Raw genomic sequence first — 23291 nt, 5'->3', positions numbered from 1 at the left:
ACTTATTTTTTTCATAAGCCAATGTAAGTTTACCTTTATCCTCATCCAGTGGTTCCTGGGAAAGAATACTGCACAGCACAGGATTCTTCCACACTCCCTTCTCTTGAGTAAGCGTAGCTAAAAAATGTAATTCACAGCTACCATTCTCCATCAACTTTTCATGAGCCATCTAAAGAAAAGTGTTTGATATTTCACAAGTACAGCAGTGACAAGTTACATAAAATCTCTCACAGGTTTTTTTAATATGAGGAAAACTTCAAAAGTAACACCCGTCCCTTCTTTTAAAACTTTGTTTCTTAGGGTACGTCTAGACTACATGCCTCTGTCACCAGAATCATGTAGATTAGGCTACCAGACATAGGAAAATGAAGCGGCGATTTAAATAATCGCCGCTTCATTTAAATTTACATGGCTGCCGCGCTGAGCCGACAAACAGCTGATCAGCTGTTTGTCGGCTCAGCGCGATAGTCTGGACGCGCGGGGGTCGACATCAAAGGTATTTGTCGACCACCCAGGTAAACCTCATCCCAGGAGGCATACCTGGGTGGTCGACAAATACCTTTGATGTCGACCCCCGCGCGTCCAGACTATCGCGCTGAACCGACAAACAGCTGATCAGCTGTTTGTCGGCTCAGCGCGGCAGCCATGTAAATTTAAATGAAGCGGCGATTATTTAAATCGCCGCTTCATTTTCCTATGTCTGGTAGCCTAATCTACATGCCTCTGGCGACAGAGGCATGTAGTCTAGACGTACCCTGAGACTTAATACAATAAGTAATTTCTAAATCCCTATATGCAGACTATTTAAAGTTTCAGTTTAAGAACAATAAGTGTTCTAATGTCCACCTTATACATTAGTATGATTTGATAGGCTTCGAAATGGAATATTTTGCATTGGGATTCAAGCACTGCTACAATTATTGCTATACTTATTGAATAATAAATAATCAAGGTCATCATATTGTTATGAAGCAACTCTTTTGAATAAGAAAATACTCATTCGTTAAAAATATATGTTGACAGGTGGCAATCTTTTGTAATACACCTAAATATTTACAAAAATTCAGTTAGAAAAGGCTGGCCATTTCAGCAGGTCTCAGAACACTGAAGAATACACATCCTTCTTTAAACATGGCCTGAAATATTTCTCAATGGATGGGTCCAAGGATTTCTTTTGTTTTCACCCTAATAAACTTTGCACACAAAGCTGGCATAACTATTTCATATATAAGAATGTGATTGGCACCTTAATTACCCGATAGCACAAAGGACTTCCAGCTGAATGACTTTCTTCCACAGGAAACAAGCACAGAGTTGATCTTAACTCCTATGAGTCAATATTCCAACATTCCTAAACTGTTTTTTTAAAGCTGGTGATCACATGATTTTTCAGTATTTTCCTTTATACAAGAAACAAAACTCTCACCTGAACAAAGGCTTGAAACTCTTCCCATTGATTTTCTGGTAATTCAAGAGGCAGACAAAGTAAAAGCTCAACACAGCTTCTGAAAGTCAAACGAGTATTAATTCATGTAGCTTTGAGAATACATGAAAAAACTCACTACCAGCTGTTTGCCATTCAATTGTCTAAAAAGAGACATTATCTATTATTCTGCTTAAAATCTACACACACACACACACACACACACAAAAATCAAATGTACAGGGCTCTTGCTACATTTCAAAGGCAGAAGTGCAGCCGTCAGAACCCAGTGCAAGCAGAGACTGCTTCAGTGCCTGCTTTTAGGGTTGCCAGATGTCCGGTTTTGAACCGGACAGTCCGGTATTTGAGAGCTCTGTCCGGGAAACAAACTGAGAAAATACCAGACATATACAATGTCCGGTATTTTCTAATTAGGTAAGTGTTATTATTAGGAGTATCAGTATGTAGCTGCATACTGCCTAGCTGGTAGACACTCTCACGCTGCGTGAATGTGTCTACCAGCCAGGCAATATGCAACTACGCGAGGGGGAGCGGGGCTGGACTCGCTCGTGCTTTGCCGGGACTGTGTGCAGGACAGGCAGCGCTCCGGCATCTGTGTGTGCCCGGGTCAGTCCTGCTCCCTGCCAGCTGATTCTTTCCCCTCCATCTCCCTCCTCTCCCCCCAATCAGCCCTGCTTCCCGCCGGCCGGTTCTCCCCTTCTGCCCCCGCCCCGATCTCTCCCGGCCAGCTCCGTTCCCTCTGAGCCCCTCCTGGCCTGCCCTGCTTCCTGCCAGCCGGTCCCCATCTCCTGGATCTCCCCTGGCTATCCCCGCTGCCCCTGACCACCTCCCACCTGCTTCCCATAGGCCTGTCTCTCCCTCCCCCCAATCTGAGATCAAGTGTGTCCGGTACTTTTTTTGAAGCCACCTGGAAACCCTACCTGCTTATGGTGTTTCTTTGCTGTGCCTCTGCCTTCCCTGCCCCCTTGCAGAGACGGTGCTGGGAGGAACCAGCTTTTAAACTGGCTCCCCCCAGCACCAGCTCCCTCTCCACCCCTTGCTGCCTCCCTCTAACAGAGGCAGCAAGGGGCGGGGATGGGGAAGCGAGTGACTACTCAGATACACAAACAGCATTTGCGTATCGGGTAGTAGACTAGTCGCTTACATCCCTACTCCACAAAGTATCCAAATAATTGAAAATATACTCACAGTGCTAACCGTTCAAGCACAAAGGCTACTTTTTCACACTCAGAGGTAAGATAAGGTCGTGCTTTAACATAGCTTCGGATAGCCACTGTGTATACCTCCAACAATGGCAAGGGATCTTCTGATGTCTTCCATTTTTCTGCATATTCTAGGAGTGTCTGTTTAAAAGGAAGAACAAAAAGTGATCACAATATACAGTATATACAGTATATTCAACCACAGTGATTCCGTTTTATGCTTTCTTCCTCTTTAGCTAGTCCATCTGTATGTTCTTGACAGGATAATGTATGAGTTCCCAAAACCAGGATTACCATTCACTTCCTTATTTAACACAGGAATACTTACAATAACTTCTAAACAGGCTCTACTAGATAACTAGAAGATTCACCCAGAGTTGCTCAGGTCCTTAACCCAAATAAGTTTTGTTTTTCTTCATTAAATCATTGCTCTGGGTTGGGGCTGAAGGTGAAGGGTTCAAGTATGCAGGCTGTCTGAGGACAGAGGACAACCCTAGCTCTCTTATCGCAGCAGCTTGGGTCCAGGTGAGAAGCACCTGTCCATGGCCGCTGCAGCTACATTTCTAAACTGTATAGTAAGATTATAATGATGCCCACCCAAGTTTGGAGTGTGAAACAATAGAAAAAGCATAACTGCCCCTTTCATCTCAATTAATTTCTTATGGCCTCTTAAGGAGTCTTCCGCTGCAGCATTTGGCGTTTTCCCAAGATGCCACAGAATTCAGTAATTTCATAGTTGAATTTTCCATTTTGTTGCAGCTAGACACTCAAACTTTTCATTTGTAACTCTGCATCCTGCCAAGACCTGCAAGTGGCTCTCTGGTTTTTCCATAGAAGGGAGATGTTTATTAGATTACAATGCACTATTACTCTTGGACATTTTACCTGTGCAATGGCTCTGGAAAAAATAGTTTGTGATCCTATAATTAAACACTTGACAATGATGCATTTGCACAAGGGGAGAACATTATAATTGCATGGGCATTTTCTAACTTCCATATGCCCAATTTATAACCTAAACAATATTTTAACATGGTTTTAATTTTAAGAACAAAAAGGTAAAAATATTTTATTATATACAACTGTAACGACTTCCCCATTATGCACCATCAACAAGGTTTGAAACCTGAGCATTCAGCAGACAGCCTACTACTTGAATTATAGGACTAACCACATTAGCTGGCAACAAAAGAAGGCTGTTACTCCAGAGAGGAGAGGGGCTGCTAGCACCACATGCTGGTTCCAGGGGATGGCTGGGAAGGGGAACTCAATCCATCACTCCTTCACCATCCTGGGACAGGGGAATTTCCTAGAGGTGCAAAAAAACAGGCAGCTGAGGATCCTGTGCTGAATCTAGAGATTTATAGATGGAGCCAGATGTGTGTGTCTCTTCCCAACCCTCTGGATGTGGAGGAGCTTCTGCCCCATCTCATGCCCACCAGAGACTGGTGGAAGTGGTAGGAAATTAGGCTCTATTCTAAGTTCAGGGAGAGCCAAGCTGGGCTGTCTCACCCCATACTGTTCCAAATCCTCTGGCAGCTTTCCAGGTGTTCTCTGTTAAAGCTGCTGCTTTGGGAGCTGCAGAATTGGCTTAACCAAAGCGTGCCTGAGATTTGGACAAGTTACTGGAAGTTTCCTGACACATGGAGAAGGGAAATGGTGATTTTTTTAAAACAAATTCCAACTAAGCTACACCTCAATGAAATTTCACGGGACAAAGAAAAGGCACTTCTGGAGCATGAGACTTTTTGCTCTGCAGAATATCAAAGGTCTATTGTAAACATCTGATAGAACTTCTTAAAAATCCTCATAATGGAAAAATTAGGCAACACAGGGGCTGTTATCAGCTCTCTCTATAACTAAAGGATTCAGAAGAAAGATTGAACATGAGAACGGCCACACTGAGCCAGACCAAAAGATCCATCTAGTCCAGTATCCTGTATTTTGACAGTGGCCAATTCCAGATGCCCCAGAGGGAGTGAAAACAAACAGGTATTCAGTAAGTGATCCCTCTCTTGTCATCCATTTCCAGCCCCTGACAAGCAGAGGCTAGGGACACCATTCCTACCCATCCTGTCTATTAAGCATTGATGAAACTAACCTCCAGGAATTTATCTAGTTTTTTAAATAATTTTAAAAGTCCTGGTCTTCACATCACCCTCTGGCAAGGAGTTCTACAGGTTGACCATGCGCTGCATGAAGAAAAACTTCCTTGTGTTTTAAACCTGCTATTATTTTAATATGGTGACCCCCTAGTTCTTATGTTATAGGAATAAGTAAATAACTTTTCCTTATTCACTTTCTCCATACCGGTCATGATTTTTTAGATCTCTATCTTATCCTCCCTTAGTGTACTCTTTTCCAATATGAAAAGTTCTAGGCTACGTCTACACTGGCATGATTTTCCGGAAATGCTTTTAATGGAAAGTTTTCCGTTAAAAGCATTTTCGGAAAAGAGCATCTAGATTGGCACGGACGCTTTTCCGCAAAAGCACTTTTTGCGGAAAAGCGTCCGTGCCAATCTAGACGCGCTTTTGCGCAAAAAAGCCCCGATCGCCATTTTAGCCATCGGGGCTTTTTTGCGCAAAACAGTACTGTGCTGTCTACACTGGCCCTCTTGCGCAAATGATTTGTGCAAGAGGACTTTTGCCTGAACAGGAGCAGCATAGTATTTCCGCAAGAACACTGACGATCTTACATGAGATCATCAGTGTTCTTGCGGAAATTCAAGCGGCCAGTGTAGACAGCTGGCAAGTTTTTCCACAAAAGCAGATGATTTTGTGGAAAAACTTTCCAGTCTAGACATAGCCACAGTCTTTTTAATCTCTTCATAGGGCTGCCATTCCAAACCCCTAATAATTTTTTATGCCCTTTTCTGAATGCTTTCCAATGCCAATATATCTTTTTTGAGATGAGGCAACCATATCTGTATGCAGTATTCAAGATGCGGACGTACCATGGATTTATCAATAAGAAATTGTCTTATTCTCTATCCCTTTTAAAATTATTCCTAACACCCTGTCTGCTTTTTTGACTGCCACTGCACATTGAGTGAATGTTTTCAGAGAACTATGTACAATGAGTGGTTATTGCAAAATTAGTCCTCATGATTTTGTGTGTGTAGTTCAGATTATTTTTTCCAGTCTGCATTAATTTGCATTTATCAACATTAAAATTCATTTGCCAGTTTGTTGTCTAATCACCTTGAAAAGTTTTAGGATACAGGTTTTTATTTTAAAGCTAATTTGCATGGTGTTCCCTAGATGCCAAAAGCTTAACAGGAATTAATTACCATTTAAACTTATAATAAAATTCTCAAATAAAAATACTCAACTAATCATATTTAAGGAAACCATCAGAATTTCATTAAGCTTCTCAGAGCTGAATACTGAGGGGACTGTTGTAATGGTCTCATCTAGTGGTTTGCAACCTTTTTTTCTTGTAACCCAGTTGGGAAAAATTGTTTATTCTCCTGACCTCCTGCCAGCCCCTGGGGGTGGAGGGAGCTCCCCGGCAGCTGTTGGGGAGCTCCCCTGAAAGGGGAGTTTCTCAGCAGCTACTAAGGAGCTCCATAGTGGTGGGGTGGGGGGAATTAAAACTAGTCCTACACTTGATATGAAACTCCTTTTTGATATGCTAATTCAAGAATTCCATCAAGTGTATTTTGTTTCTTCATCCCCATAAATTCTTAATTCGCTGTGTTTTAACAAAAAAAGGGTTATAGTCAATTTGGTTTCCAATAACATTTTCTTCTAGTTTTCAAACCTTAAGCATTGATTTAGTATGCGAAAACAGAGCACTACTCCAAATTTCTGCATTTTATCTCTTTTCTGTAAAGATTATTGAGAAGCAATCATATTGCAGGTTCAGCCTATTTTTCTGGAGCATCTTGGTTTAGTCTCTTTCAACATTCGCTCTATCATATCAGTTTTGAGCACTGTAGTTACTTTGGTGATTGTCTCGTTTCTGACTGATTTTATGAGAATCCCATTTTCCTGGCACAACAAAACCCTTACCTTGTTTTAAGTTATGATACGGGGAAGCTGTATACCCAATGGTGGTCCTGGCTCTTACCATTCATGAGGAATTCTTGATCAAACAGACAAATTCTCTTAAATATATAGCAGTTTATGTGTAGGAAACAAAGACAGATGTTCAGGGAGCTGTCCATTCTGCTGTATAGTGTGAATTAGTGGTCTGCAGCAGACATCAACCCCATATTAAGCTTTTTCTATTAGAACGTTATTCCAGAAGGATACAAGATCATTTTCTTCTGAGTTATCACTGACTCCAATGGGGAATGCTATTTTTTTTTTTTTTAAACACAATGTTACTCCATCTCCCCTTTTGGCTAAATAAGTTATAACTAATGATTTTAGCATTCCAATCCCGGAAGTCTTTTAATCAGGTTTCAGTAATATGAGCAATTTCATTTCTCTGGTTAGTATCCAGGTGCCTGGCATTGGTGCATATAAAATTTCTTCAAGTGCACAAATTTTAATCCTGACATCTTGATTTTGTGCTGAATGCCTCTTTGTTTCCCTTATCGTTCCACACCAAACGGATAGACTCTGCCAATGGTGCAATGGCAAGGAAGGGCTCCTAGACTGGAGAACTGCCAGACTCTTTCCAAGCTGCTTTCCAGAGGCTCTCTCAGACACACATGCATCATAGCATGGATGCAGCTTGGTTTTCATGGCTGCTGCCAGTAGTGTGTATGTAAATGTACCTTATGTCAAGATTTAAATGTTTTAAATTTCCACCATTATCCCAAAACTATTCCATGACAAGTCTCATTTTAGAGAAGATTTCTTGAGATTTAGCCTTGTCTATTAAAGTATCCTAGCTGTGCAGAATAGTTTTCTATGACCAATGTATGAGAAACAAAACACCTTTATCTATTCTAAAGCCAGCTGGAGTTTTAGAGTAATAGCTGCTATAACTACAGGTAAATTTTCAATTGCTTGTCACCAGCATAAAAATGATTATAACCATTAGAGAAAGAGAATTACACCAACAGATGGAATTAAAGATACGTATCAGTGCTACTGTGTTATAGGACACAGGACTCAGTATCTGGAAAGAACTTTATGCAGTTACCATTGACTTCCTATTGCCTGATTTTGCTATCTCCCCACTTCATCTTTGCTAGAACTGAGACCATTATTTTCAAATTTCTTACACACTCCGCAACCAGAATTGTTTAAACACATAACTGGACTAAACACTTGGCAGTTTAAAAAGTGAATTATTTCAGATTTTTTTCTAATAGAAATATCACCGCAAAAAAGTGAATTGGCCTAGAAATGGCTAATTTGGTTGGTCATCTGAGCAAGTTTTTGGAAGGTTGGGTTTGAATATTATTCACTCATACCATGATTAGGCCCATTGATTACAGTGGGACTATTCACAAGTCAGGCACACATGTAAACATCTGCAGAATCAGAGTCTTTATCTAAGTGTTTATTATTTGAGAACTGCAAGCTCTATGCAGGCTAATAGTTTGAAGGACTTGGGTGAATAGGACTAAATCTTGCAGACCAACATTGTTAAGAATTATTTTAGCTTGAATAGCCTTTTTAAATGTAGGTTCCTTAACACATGCAATAAAGGCCCGTGAAGACTAAGTCTTAATGTTCTTCCACCATTTACTTAAAAGGGAACAAAAAATATAATTTCTACTTTGCCTGCAGTAGTAGTGATTCATTGCTCCATGACATGGCCTTTTCCTATTACACGGGTGAAAGTGAGTTGGATTGTATGTTTCACTCTACTGCTGCCACTCTGTAGAGTTGTACTGTTTTGGTAGCACTACTGGACACAGTAGGACAGGCACAATGGCTACGTCTAGACTGCAAGCCTCTTTCGAAAAAGAGCGTCTAGACTGCAAGCAGTATTTTCGAAAAAGCAAGCCGCTTTTTCGAAAGAAAGCACCCAGGCAGTCTGGATGCTCTCTTTCGAAAAAGTCCTGTTTGCATTCAAGAACGCCTTTTTTTGAAAGAGCACTTTCGAAAAAAGGCATTCTTCCTTGTGAAATGAGGTTTTCCGTCATCGAAAGAAAAGCTGCGTTCTTTCGATTTAATTTCAAAAGAACGCGGCTGTAGTCTAGACGCAGGTGAAGTTTTTTAGAAAAAAAGCTACTTTTTTCGAAAAATCCCTTGAGTCTAGACACAGCCAATGAGAGAACTAGTGAATAAATGGAGCAGAAGGAAAGAGGAAAGCTAACTGAACAGGAAAGAGAATACAGGCATGATGTTATAATTCATATTGATTTTCAAGACTGAATTCAGTCCTAAGATCTATGACCAAGATGACTATGCCTACTGATATATGAAGAATTCTTCTTGCTTTCCAAACACCCTCATGTAACCAAGGACAAGTAGTCAGGTTGCCTATGGTTTGATAGGCTTTGCTATAACTGCTTTGTTTAAAGATTTTCTAGAGGTAAGGTATCAAGTCAGTTTGTAAATGCAAATCCTATGTTCCTCACTTTTTGAGCCTCTTTGACAGCGGTATTAGGAGTGGAGGAAGAGAATCAGTACTAGTTTTTAACACTCTAGCTGGAAATAGGAATAGTATTAATAAATTGGGGAGGGAGGGGGGAAGTGAGGGATGCTTAACCTCTAGCCTTCCTCCTAAAATAGGATACTGCCATACTAATCTCTGATTATTGACAAGTCTTGTAGAATTAACTACCTTCGCCTTACAAGATATGTTGGTCTCTCCAGGTTAATGGTGATGGCCAAAAATGAGATACTATGAGAAAACCTGGACAAGCAGCAGCATTACTGTTCCAGCTGGTGGATGCAGGACTTGTAGCTGTAGCACCTTCCACGGCCAACTAGTTTCTTCTTAAAACTTTTTTTTAAGAAAATTTTAATGACAATGCATTTTATTTTTGTTACTAAAGGAAAAAGTATTTGCTTTAATGTGCTTTTGCTTGGATTCTCCTGCACTAGAATGTGCCAATATATGCCGAGCAACAGTATTTCTTTTAGTCCCAAGTTAACATCAATGTTTAACTTGTTTTACTACCTCTTGAATAATGAAATAAATCCTCAGCCAGTCAATACTATTTTCTAAAGTTATGAATGGTGGAACAAGGGGCTGGTGATTTTACGAGGTAAAAGGGGACAAAATGATGTTTAAGGCCAACAGAGTTAATTTTGCTCAATTTTTTCTTAAACAGATTATTAAGAACTACATGCTATACATTACTTTCTTAGATACAATAGTACCTGACATACTGTACCAAGTCCATCAACATAGTGATGGATACTTAAAGATGGGATTGTCAAAATAGACTTGGCATTTCCCACCTTTTATTACTTTGTAACAATTCATTGACTTTTCCTTTTATAAAGGAAAGTAGGGGGCTGTGGCTCTCTCAGAGAGTGAGAGCTACGCTCACCATCCCTCCTCTCCTCCCTGGCCAGATACCTACCCCCAGAAAGGGTGAAGGAGCGGGCTGAGAGCAGGATGTCTGGCCAGGGGAGAGGGGAAAGAAGCAGACTGGTGATAGGCATCTGGCCAGGGGGGAGGATGCAGGAGCAGGCTGGGAGTGCAGGATCTTGGCAGAAAGTGAGAGAGAGGCCTCAGGGTGCAGGAGCTCAGCACAGTGGTGAATGAAGGGACTGGGAATGTGTGGGGGGGTATGAATGAGAGGACAGTGTGGTCACAGCAGGAGGGGGTATGAGTGAGGGAGTTGGGACTGCAGGGTCTTGGCAGGGCAGTAAGACTAGGACCACACTGGGAGCCTGTGCTGGGGCTTCAGCCTTGCCCCTCCCCAAGCCAAGACCCTGTACCTTCAGCCCTCTCACTCATCGCCCCACCAAGACCCCACACCCTCAGCTACCTCACTTCCTCCACCGAGACCCCGCTCACAAAGTGCGCCGTTGAGTGGCGGCAAAAGCCTGCAGGCAATGTGTCCCTGCGCTGCTGTTCCCCCAGGTGGGAGAGGAGGAAGGAAAGCAGCGGCATGCACAGCCGCATCTTCCCTGCAAACTGGATCAGGTGGGGAGTCTTGGGGCTCCTCCCCCACAGGAAGTCAGTACTGTTGCTTAAACCTCATGGGGGAGGGGGTTTGGAGGGTCTCGGGTGGGCAGTGAATGGTGGGGGAGGGCTGGTGGTGCGGGGTCTTGGTTTGTGCCAGTGCTTTGTACAGAGCTGCTCTCTAGGACTACCTTAGGGAGAATTTAGGGTTAATGAGCATGGTCAGTAGCTCTGCTGAAAGGCAGCAGCTTTTCCTAAACCACCAGCCTGCAGCAGTGAAAGCATGGTGCTGCGTAAAGAGGGGCTGTAGGGGAAAGAAGTTGGTAGGACTGCGGGGGAAGAGGTTGGTCAGCGTGGAAGGTGGCCAGGGGGTGGGAGCTGGTGGTGCCCTAAGATGACTCCCCACCACCCGGTAGGGGAATGACGTAAGGGCCAGAGTTGCTGCCTGGAGGGGCTAGTGAGGGGGCGCCTGTCTGGAGCGAAACGCAGGTGGGGGAGGGGGAAGGGAGAGTGACACCAATGACGATGTCATTCTGTTATCCTGCAGGAAAATTTATTTTAGATATTTTCATGGACATTAATAAGTCATATATATATATATAAGCTATGATAATGGGGGTGAAAAATTAATTTTGAATTTACTTCTGAAGTATTTAACAAGATGCATACTCACAGGGAAATGGCTATAAGCTAGGTAAGGTGATATTTAGACATTTTGGTTTATATGTTGGGAAAGCTCAGATGCATTATAAATTCAATAATCTCAACTGCTTTTCTCAGGCATGTAATTACATATTCAGGAAACATACAATATTCATTAAAGACTTATGAGACTTCATGGGTAAAGTTACTCATAAATGTCAGCTACGTTATATATCTAAACCTGACATTTATTCTGGACCTTTCACTTGAATTAGTTTTGAAAAACAGTCTTTATAGACCCAATTCATCTCCTCCACCCCTTTTAAGATCTAATTCATTAGGACTACACAAGTGAAGACACACAACTAAAACAAAATTATAGATTCAAAAACTGATAAAGGTCAAAGGCAGAAGTTTACTTTTTATTCACATTTTTAAAAAGCAACATGAAGTTTTGAATGTGAAGTTCCAAAACATTCTAAATGTTGGAAATAAGGGGGAGGTTATTGAAAATGCTTGCAGATCTTTAAAAAATAAAACCTAAAATAGTAGTGACAATGACATATCATTGATTAATTAAAGCAAGATGAAACTGAGGTTGTGGAATTAAATTTAAAATACTAATCAGAGGCACAGAAGATGATAAATCCAGTTCCTTTTCTTGGTACAAAATGGAATCAAGAATAAAAATGTGTTCATCAGTAAACTGAGTCTACGTCTACACTACAGCTCTATACTGGTATAGCTGTGTCACACAGAGGAATAAAAAAGCCAAACCCAAGCAGTGTATTTATATCAACCTATCCACCAATGTAGACTGTGATGTGTCAACGGGAGAGCAGCTCCCATTGAAATAATTCATCTCCCAATGAGATGCTAGCTATGTTGATGGGGAAATTCTCCCATCAGTGTAGTAGCATTTTCGCTGATGTGCCACAACTTTGCAGGTTTGCTGCTGTAGCACTGTATGTGAAGACAAACCCTATGTTTTCCTACTTTGAAAAATAAGTATGAAAGCAAAATGAGTGATGTGGTAAATTCACTGTTTGCTTAGTGAATCGCATTTCTTTCTTCTTTTACCAATCTGCTGAAAGTATCCAGTGTTATTTAAATCTGGCACTGCAACACACAGCAATGCTTTCCATGCATCAGTCTCAAGTTACCAAGTACCACGTACCAAATGTATTATCAATATTTCTCTGACCATATGCCATACTTTTGAAATCTAGATATATTTGGTAACACCTATTTAAATCACTGTTGTCCACTTTGCAGGTATGACCATGGAGAGAGAGATGGGCTTGTGTGTCTGTTGGAATGGTGACAAATTGGTGTGATTATACTGAACAGGTGTGAATGTGACTTGACATGACAAATTTGGTTGACTAAAAGAGGACTCTGGGAGCAGGGCCTCTGAGCAGAAGTGAACTGAAGTAAACTTGATGAATTGACAGGGAATGTACAATCAATATTGGACTTACTGGTCAGAAAATATGGGGCCAAAATAAATCTCATAGGAGGAGAGTTCCAGCATAGAGCCCACTATCAGTCACTATAAGTGAGTGTCTGCTCAAAGAGACCCTGCTCCCAGAGTCCTCTGTTGTTCAGCCATGTTTATGTCATGTCACATTACATTCACACCTGTTGAGTATAATCACACCAATTTAACCCCATCCCAACAGTCTCCACTCATCAAGTTTCATACAGATACCCTATTCTCCTAAAGGACAGGCTTTTCACCAGCCAAGGTAGTCAGATCACAGGTACAATGAATTTTGCTGAATGTGGGATTAAAACAGCATTTTATTTCACCTACAACAACTTGTGAAATGAAAAACACTATACCAGGAAACAGCAAGTAGATTTACATTTTGTAAACTGAGAAGTGTTCCATGTATGAACTATAGAAAACAAATATTTAAATAAATACACCTGAACAATCTCTGCATCTAGTACTGGCTTTGAGTAAATTAGAATGTTTACAAGAAAAACTTGAAGGGATTCACAAGATCCATTCTAGGGTAGATACCAGAGATTATTAGGCTCATAAGATCTATAGTGCTTTTCAACTTTCAAAACTGTTTATTAGAAAGCACAGAATACAGAACAACGTTCTTTCCTCAAAATTACAGTGCTGCAGTACTGAAGCAGTAGTTAGTTAATTCAAAAGCACCACTCCATACTAACACCCTCTTTTCAATTATTTTTCCCTTCTCCTTTGAGGTTGAAAATCCTTATGCTTTGCTTCAGTCCAGCAGATGTGAAGATTTTTGTTGGCTGCAAAAACACAACAGATCCATTTGAGTTAATTATAAAGAAACCACAAACATGTACAGCAGGGCTACTCAACTTTGGAAGCCCCAGTGGCCACAATGATACTCACAGCACATGCCGAGGGCCGCAACTTAAGTGTGGCTGCATATACATGCAAATATATGCAAACAGTTTTTCACACTGACAGGCATGAATACAAAGATTAAGGCAAGACTACACAACACGCAGGTGCCATTAAGTCAGTTCTGTGGATATTAATAAAATGCAATATTTTCCTGATCTCCACCCATATGACACCACTTTTAATGAGCAATGGCAGTCCAGGAATTTAACTTCTAAAATACATATCAACAAAAGACCATTATATGGACTACTTTTTTTTGTTTTGGCTCCCACTTGCGGGCCGCAAACAAATGGGCCACAGACCACATGTAGCCCACGGGCCGTGTGTTAAGTAGGCCTGATATACAGGTTGGACCTCCTTGGTCCAGTGCCCTAGGACCTGACAAACCAGGGAACTTGCCAGATCAGAGGAGGTCAATGCCTGCTCCTCTTGCTGCCAGCCTCTGCCCCACCGGGGCTCTACTCCAGACCCCTGGCCAACAGCCCTGGTTCCATGATTATTGCTAGCCCAGACTATCCTGGACTAGAGAAATTCAGCCTGCATTATACTTTAATAGTTAATGCTTTTTGTGCAGACAAAATTATTTTGATTTGTGACTATAAACATGGTATACAGGCAGTCCCCGGGTTACATGGATCCGACTTACATCAGATCCCTACTTACAAACGAGGTGAGGCAACCCCGCACTAGCTGCTTCCCCCCCCAGCAAACCAGGGATATGTGGAGCGGCTTTTCTCAGCAGACACCTCAGCTTGAGAATAAAGGACTGAGGGAAGTGAGGTGTGGGAGAATAAAACTGAGCTTTGGAGAAATGTTTGGCTAGAGTTTCCCCTACAATATGTACCAGTTCCGACTTACATACAAATTCAATTTAAGAACAAACCTACAGTCCCTATCTTGTACGTAACCCGGGGACTGCCTGTATATATTTAAGAAATAAATGAAGTATAATTATGCAGCAGCCTTCCCACCCCTGGCTCCTTTCTACACCAAAATCAGATCACCAATTGCAAAATGGAAAGGTGTATCTAGTGGGATCTTACAGGCTCAATCCTGAGTACAGTACCATTCAATAGTTTTATTCATGACTTGAATCAGAGTGGACAGTAGGCTTATAAAATTTGCAGCTGACAAGCTGGGACGGTTGTTAGCACTTTGGAGAACAGGGTTAGATCCAAAACAATCTTGGCAAATTGGAGAAATGGGCTAAATTCAATAAAGGTAAGTGCAAAGTACTTCACTTTAAGAAGGGGAAAAAAAAAGTATAGCTACAAATGGGGAGTACTCAGCTGGATGTTAGTACTGCTGAAAAGGACCAGGGTGTTATAGTGGATCAAAAAGTGAGTTAACTAGCTTTATAGCTAAATTTGTAAGTAGTGAAATAAGCTTCAAAGGTTGACTATGGAATCTTCATCATTGGAGATTTTTTTAAGAATGCATGCATGCACGCACACCCCCGTCAGGGGGCTGTCAATGTTTACTTATTCTTTCCTCAACATGGGAGCACAACTTGACTTCAAGACCTTTTCCAGCCCTGTGTGTCTATGATTCTATGAAGTAAGTCAACCAAAAAAATGAGCACCAGAATTGTTTTGGCTGACTCCAACTGAGTACAATTTTACATGCTTTGAGACTGACTGTATACTATTATAATATACAGCACACTAGAGAGTTCAATTAGAACTAGCAGGTACTGGAATACAGTAGAATGGCAGCCAAACCAGATGGGGAGATTCATGCATCAATCTAAAGAGATATATATAAAAAGAAAAGGGGTGGGTATTATTGTTCTCCCCACTATCACCATATTTAAAATGGCATTTAAAAGTCCAGGAATGTCTCACTCAACCGAGTCCATTTGGACATTTTCACATTTAGCATGCTCTGAATGGTGCACTGCACAATACAGCACGACCTCCACTGCATATTGGAGTTTTATCTGAAAAAATAGAAGCAAGAATCACAAGTTTAAATAATCATGCCACTGTGGACAAATGGACTTGTGAGGGTTTGTCCCACTGGCCTTGGAAAGGTCACTACAGCATTTCCCCCACTCAAAATCTACAATCTAACATCCTTCCCATGAAAAATTATTTGAGTCCTACCTTCAAAAGCCTGGTAGATATATTTGACTAGTCATATCAATCATTTTTAAAAATTGGCCAATGAAGGAAGAAAGGTCTGTCCTGGTCTCCTGAAATGACACAACTTTGGTGATATCTGAATTGAATACCTATGAGTTAATAGTACTAGGTGTGTGCACCACATGGCTAATTCAATTCAGGGATTTTCAATTTTCCATCTCATTTCTGTGCAGTTATTCAGCCATAATTGAATTGTTTTCTGCAGGTCAGATATTATCCTATTTACCTCCCAATGACAGCAGGAACTTTGACATGGGAGCAGATCCTCAGTGGGTACCTCTCACTTCATAGATCCACTGAAGTCAGACAACTTATTCCTGCTGAGGATCTGCCCTGTAAGTGGTGATTTACTGGACTTTCTATATGTAGCTCTGTATCCTTGATTGAAATGCTATTTTATAACATTATTCTACATACTCCTTGTAGTGGATTACAGCACACACTCTAGGCTTCCTTCACCAGCAATATGTTAGGGAGACGCTAGGACTCCTTTCTGCTGGTGGACATAATTTTGTGCCATGCGAGGAATATACAACACTGCGTGAATACCAGTATGGCTCTGCGCTTCAGGGCAGTCCTAAACAGGGAAGAAGAAAAAAAAAAAAGTAGTTGAGAGGATTTTTGGTAGTTGTATAGAAATATTTGCCTGGCAACCGAACATGCCAAGAACAAGGTAGTTAAATTACAAAAGTACACTCTGCTATAGGACCAGCCAATTTCTGCTGTGGGTTAACCTATCAGCAAGAAGTCATACCATATAATGTTGGTGAATTTGTTTGTTCTCCTTAGCAAATTACATGATAGGTCTGTATATTGAAAGTTTTTTTTAAGACAAGTTATAGACAACCCCAAAATAATTAGAATACAAAATGTAATTGCTAATCATTATACTGCAAATCTTTTGGATAATAATAGTGAAGAGAGAGCTAGTTTTGTGTGCGCGCATGCGTGCGTGCGATCATGTGTGCGTGCGCAGATAGTTTGGGGGCAGGGATAGCTCAGTGGTTTGAGCATTGGACTGCTAAACCCAGGGTTGAGAGTTGAGAGTTCAAACCTTGCGGAGGCCATTTAGGGATCTGGGGCAAAAATTTGTCAGGGATGGTATTTGGTCCTACTGTGAAGGCAGGGGACTGGACTCGACCTTTCAAGGTCCCTTCCAGTTCTAGGAGATAAGCATCTCCAGTCATTTTTTTTTTTTTTTTGAAAGAAATGACAAGACCGTAGATGCTAATGGAGATAACTAACATACTTAAAATTAAAACAAAGTATAAATCTGTTATTCAGTAACATAGCTCAAATTTAGCACTCCCTTAAAAAAAGAAATTACGTGTGTAAATTATTTCTACTGTAGAGTTAGTTTCTTCTTTTTTCCTGGATCTTTCACAAAGCAAAAAAAAGAGGAAACAAACATTTTAAAGACAGGAAATGCAAGTGCAAGTCACAAACTGGGAGGAGATGCATGGTACCTGAAAGATTTGGCTCATGCTTAAGCATTGACTAGATTTCAAACTATCAGTCTAAAGCTTTAATAACTCCTTGTTAATACTGTAGTTCTTAAGAAAATACCACCACCACCTCCTCCTCACCTACCCACTTATGCTGAGAAATTTGAAGTTCAGGTTTATTTTCTATTTCTATATCTATACATACTTTATAAAAATTACCTATCTTAATTACAGATAAGAGGCAGGTAGATGATGTGAGAGTTTAGGAATGTATCGGCATAGTTATGGTTGCCGGGGTAACCTTAATTGTTCATTTCTATGCGGTCTCATTTTTTAGAGGACTTAAAATTAGTAGCCTCCAGCTAAATTCATTTTTATTTGACTCCACAGACAACAGGCATTCTGCTGTACCTCTCTCTCTCTCTCTCTCTCTCACACACGCACACGATTCACCACACTTTGCTGCTGTATAGAAGTTAGTATTTTATACCTAGTACTTAAGACATTCATAGATACATAGCTACTAATGGCATAAAGGGCCCTATTAAGTCTTCATTTAAAAAAATGACTAGAACTCATAGCTGCAAAGCAAACTCAAAACCATGATCCACTTAATTTACATCCCTCTTTTGAAAGAGGAATATAGTCTAGACATAGCCCTAGAAGGGGACTTGATGTAGCAGATGGGGAAGGGAGTGCACAGCCAGAGCTCATCCTCCTAAACAGGCAATATCCCAGCTTCTGGGGACAATACTGTGCCTGTTCCTCCTCTGCCCCCCACCGCCGCCATACTGTTTTAGGTGGGAGAATGTTCCTGCTAGCTCCCATTTGGAGATGGGAGGAAAGGCATGAGACACACCATGCTACTGTTAGTGAGTGAAGAAAGCAGCTCCATGCTACTGCCCCTGCCTCTTTGCCATCTCTACAAAAGACCACAATATAGAGCAGAAGTGGAGAAACAGAGGGCCTTGCGGTGTTATGCTATGTATGGGGCTTGGCAATGGTTAGACTGTTGAGATCACTACCTATCATGCTGAGCAATGCTGTTGATTGTTTCACTGTACTCCACAATCTGCACCTATCTGTTGTGTCTTTTCTTAAAATGTAAACTCTGGAGTAGAGACAGTTTTTTGTTCAGTGTTTTTAAGCTCCTAAGAGTCCTAGTCAAGGCCTAGGGCTTCTAAGCATTAGAGTGGAACAAATTAAATAAACAATCTATTTTCATACCATTCGAGCACTTAAAATGATCAAAGTCCATATACTTCGGAAATTTTTTCAAAATGACTGTCCTAAATATGATCTCTCAGATTTTGAAATCCTTTTCTACTTCCACAGCTTGTCCATGACCTTGACAGAGTTTTCTGTATCAGACTAACAGGAGGTAATTCAAGATCTATAGTAATGCAACACAAAAGTAGATTCACTGATCAAAAACATCCTACATGTACGGTGGAATAGAAAAGGCAGGATATACGATAGAGCATCTGAGAATAAGATTTGTTTCCATGATCTTTCAGTGAGGACTTGCCCTCAGTTTTTGTTCTGTAAAAAGTGATTTGATACAGTTGCTGCAAAAGCTTGTGGTAAACACAAACAAGAGAACCTCAGAAAAATCTCAAAGCCCAAAACACTGTACCTTATCACTACAAGCATTTACTGGCAGAGCTGTCATGATGCAGTTTATAATTATCAATTTTGGTACAACGACATTTGGCAGCACCAGATTATGAAAAAACAGCTGTTTCTGATGTTAATTATTAAAAGGCACATCACATTTTACAAGGGGAAGGGCCCTTTTTGTCCTTTGGTCTGAATACAGATTTTTAAGCTGTCCATTTGGACTCCCTGTTCTATTTGTGTTGTGTTTTCTTCCTATGTTGTCTTTATAAAGACCTTGAATGAGAAAATGAAGGAACACACACAGAACCTTTCTGGATTTTGAAAATTAAGTACGCATGCCTCCAAATTCTTATCCTTCACTATATTCTTCCATCTATCCCACGTTTTTCTAGTACATAAAAAAGGCAATACTGAGTCAAAACAAAGGTCCATCTAGCCTAGTAGCCTGCCTACTGACAGTGGCCAATGCCAGGTGCCCCATAGGGAGTTAACAGGTAATCATCAAGTGATCCTTCTCCTGTCATCCATTTCCAGACAAACAGGCTAGGGACACATTCCTACCCACCCTAGCTAATAAATTCATGGAGGATAAGTCCATCAATGGCTATCTAGCTCTAACAGATTTAACATAGTCCAAACAAATGGAGAGAACAGTCTACCCTGTCTTTTCCTTCTCTTCTCCTCTGCTTTGTCCAGGTAACAATTCTTCTTCTTTGGGTAACAATTTCTCTTTTTTGGGTAATGAAATAACTCTGGTTTTTTTGTTTTTCTGGTGTTTCCAATTAGGACGCAGACGATGATACAGAGGCTTCTCTTTTGATTTATACCATCTTGCTGAGTTGACAGCTTTGGAGACTGATTCCTCCTCCTTGGTGAAGGATGAGTTTGAATAAAAGCGCTGATTTGGAGCTCAAAATTCTCTCCCCCCCGAATCCCAAACCCCAAATTCCTCCACACTGTGTTTCAAGTTTATAGGACAGGTTAGCTTTATAAGCTCAGGAATTGGAATTCAGAGAGGTGGCTATTGGCTTTATGTTGTCAGCTTTTTTTATTTTTGTTCTTTATCTCTGTGTGTTTATGAACAAAAACATAAGGGAATACTCAGAGTAATACCATCTAAAGGTTTGAAACTATACTAATTCATACTATTATAAATGATTGAAATCTACATATTGGCTATGCAGAAAAAAATCTCCCCCCCCCCCCCACAGGAACTCTCTCCCCAAAACCATCTGTATTTAATGCATCTCTGGAGATCAGCTTTCAGTATGTGTTCCAAAACAGTAACAAAAATTATCAAAACCAAAAACAGAAGTAGATGGGGGGGAAAAAAAAACCCAAACAAAAAAACCCCACCCCAGTTATCTTCTTCTTTCCCCACCTTTTTTCAAGGATCATTTGAGATGCCACTTTTTCTTCACTTCCACAGTCCTCAAAGGCAGTGGTCCCCAAGTGTGGGGGCATATGCTTCTTGGAGGGAAGGGGGTTGTCATGGGACCAAGGTCAAATCTTCTCTGGGGGGGCAGGGAAGGAGTGCCATCCAGCCTCGCTCACTCCAGGAAACGAGAGGACGGTTTCCATTACAGCAAGGGAGCAGGGAGTGACTGAAAAACTTTGGTCACCACTGCTCTAAGGCCATGGTGCCCAACCAGTTCTGAAGCAGTAACCACTCTAGTGGCCACTACGATAGCAAACTAGCCACACTCAACCAGATAAATAGCCACATGGCTAGTGGTTAGCACAGTGGTTCCCAATGCGGTGCCCACAGGCACCATGGCGCCCACTGGACCATTTCTGTGCGCTCGCTGAGTGATTGGGGCCGGCACAGGAGTGGCACTGGCCCCAAGCGCGTGGCGTATGGGCAGCCCCGCCCCGGGCGTGCAGCACAGGAGTGGCGTTGGCCCAGGGAGTGTGGCACATGGGTGGCGCCGGCACCAGGCACGCAGCATATGGGTGGCCCCGGTCCCCATGGGTGGCCTCGTCCCCGGGTGCCCGGCAGCCCCAAAAGGTTGGGGACTACTGGGTTAGCATGTTGGTCACCATGGCTCTAAAGGTCTCTGTTTCTGTTTTCCTTAGCTACAGAAAGGGAATTAGATTGCTGCTTCTCCCTCCTAGGAACCGTGTGTACTGCTTCAACAACACCTCCAGGAACTGCTGGCAAGGAGGGTACACTTGGCCCTGAACTCTGCAATGTTACTATTGTATCACTAGACTAAAACACCCTTTCCGTTTGTACTTTTTCTGTATCTCTGCTCCCTTCAGAATTTTTCTGATCTCTGTACAAAACTGGGATGCTCAACTCATCTAGATCAGAGTTTCTTAACCTGGGGATTGTATCTCCCAGGAAGATTGTAGGATGCGTTTAAGCTTTAGGGAAGTAGTTGACTACCCAATAAGCCTATGCTTCTCAGGTAGTTAAGTCGACTACTCATGTTCGCCCCACCCCCTCCTTCTGCCTCTATATCAGAGGCAACAAAGGGGAAGGAGCAGGAGCCAGTGCTGGGGAGAGCCAGCTTAAAAGCCAGTTCCCCCCAGCAGTGTCTCAGTGGTGCAGCCAGTCCTCCTTCCTCGCTGCTGCCTCTATCAGAGGTTGGGGGGGAGCGCGTAAGGGCTGCTGCCACAAAGCAGCCTGTCTGCAGGAGTTCCCAGTGGGGAACTTCCCTCCCCCGCCAATGCACAAGGACTGCTGCTGGATGTGTGCTACAGATCTGCAATTTAAAAGGCAGTAGGAGCTTGGCTGGCGGGGGGGGGGGGGGGGGGGGGGGGAGAGCACATTTTAAATCGCAGAGCTGCAGCGAGGTTTGATCCTGCACCAAGCATGAGCCAGGACCGAGCAGGACTGCCTATTGACTAAATCAAGCAGTCGATAAAAATTCTATCAACCACTTGATTAAATACTCACTTCTTAACATTCCTAGTGATCACAAGTGCAGGGCTGGCATTAAGGGGTAGCATGCACAGCAACTGCCCGGCTCCCATATCACAGGGCTTCCTGCAACGCTAAGTTATATGCTTCAGCTCTGGGCAGTGAGACTTAGTCTTTAGACAAAGCTTACAAGTGAAAAACAGGCGCAAGTATTGCACTAACTGTAAGAGTGACGTATTACAATCGATTTTATATGACAAAAATGAACAAGCAAGCAATTTTTCCAGTAATGTGCTGTAACACTTTTGTACTATTATTTCTGATTTTATAAAAGCATGTAGGTTAAGTGAGGTGAAGTTTGGGGTATGCAAGACAAAACAGACTCCTGAAAAAGGTGCAGTAGTCTGGAAAGATTGAGAACCACTTTTCTGGGGAAGCCGCGCGGGCAATAGAAGTGACAAGTGGAACTGGTCCATACCTATCTTCAAAAAGTGCAGAACCTTCAGTGTGGAGATAAAAATGAGTAACAGAAAAATGTGGGAATACCCCTTATCCTTAAGGCTAGCATATTGAAGGTTTCCTCTGATTTCTGGAGACTAACTCTTAAGGAGCAAGGAATCACTCTTAAGAGTCTTATCCCAAAGCATATGTTTTGGAAGAGTCCGTTTTAAAATGTTATAAGCTAATGCAAACGGACAACTTAAACGTCAATGTTTTTCCACTCTGTTGAAGAACCATTAATTGCCAAAATCTTACAGAATTGCAAATTTTCTACAGCAAAGAGAATACAGGCAGTCCCAGACTTACGCGGATCCGACTTATGTCGGATCCGCACTTACGAACGGGGCTTTTCTCGCCCCGGACCTCACGGGTGGCGAGTCGCCACCCGTGTCCTCCGGGGCAAGAAAAGCTTCTCCCGGTCTCCTTGGTCTGCTGGGGGGGGTCCAGCAAAGCTGTTGGACCCCCCCAGCAGACCAGGGACACCCGAGCAAAGCCTCCCAGGCAGCGGGACCCCCTGTGTGGCTTTGCTCGGGGCAAAGGAGCAAAGCCACACGGGCGGCGGGGTCCCTCCGCCTGTGCGGCTTTGCTCGGGTCTCCCTGGTCTGCTGGGGGGGTGGAGGGGGGAGGAGGCACAGCTAATGCCCCCCCCCCCAGCAGACCAGGTTTTTGTTGCGGGACGCCTCGGGTAGAGCAGCTGGGGTGCTGCCGGGTTGGTCCTGTGGGAACCTACCGGGCAGCGCCCCAGCTGTTCTGTCCCAGGCTCCAGATTCAGCAGCTGTTGAAACTGATCAGGCTGATTCCAGGAAGCTGGGGGCAGAGCAACTCTGCCTCCAGCTTCCTGTAGTCAGCCCCTGGTCAGTTTCAGTGACAGCAGCTGAATCTGGAGCCAGTTCGGACTTACATACAAATTCAACTTAAGAACAAACCTATAGTCCCTATCTTGTACGTAACCCGGGGACTGCCTGTACAGAAAAATCCATGAATCTTTTCAAAACTCATAGCAAACCTTCAGTGAAATTCCCCCTTCTTAAACTGCT

General features: G+C 42.3%; 1 protein-coding gene across 2 annotated transcripts in view; it reads right to left on the bottom strand.

The window, feature by feature from the left end:
• ZNF292 (zinc finger protein 292) overlaps positions 1-23291 on the bottom strand; it is a 75663-nt gene that overhangs the window by 30997 nt on the left and 21375 nt on the right. Inside the window, exons 2-5 of one of the 2 annotated variants that reach the window (XM_006133326.4) lie at positions 3818-3955; positions 2633-2787; positions 1427-1505; positions 34-169 (exon numbers count right to left, since the gene is read on the bottom strand). In XM_006133326.4, coding sequence (XP_006133388.2) covers positions 34-169 — 136 coding nt within the window. In that variant the 5' untranslated portion in view covers positions 1427-1505; positions 2633-2787; positions 3818-3955. The remainder of the gene's footprint in view (positions 1-33; positions 170-1426; positions 1506-2632; positions 2788-3817; positions 3956-23291) is intronic. The other variant, XM_006133325.4, reaches the window with a different exon arrangement.

The sequence above is a fragment of the Pelodiscus sinensis genome, chromosome 3 (assembly GCF_049634645.1).
Source record: "Pelodiscus sinensis isolate JC-2024 chromosome 3, ASM4963464v1, whole genome shotgun sequence".
Taxonomy (NCBI): domain Eukaryota; kingdom Metazoa; phylum Chordata; order Testudines; family Trionychidae; genus Pelodiscus; species Pelodiscus sinensis.
Note: the sequence above shows the minus strand (reverse complement) of the source record. Positions and strands in the feature narration are given on the sequence as shown.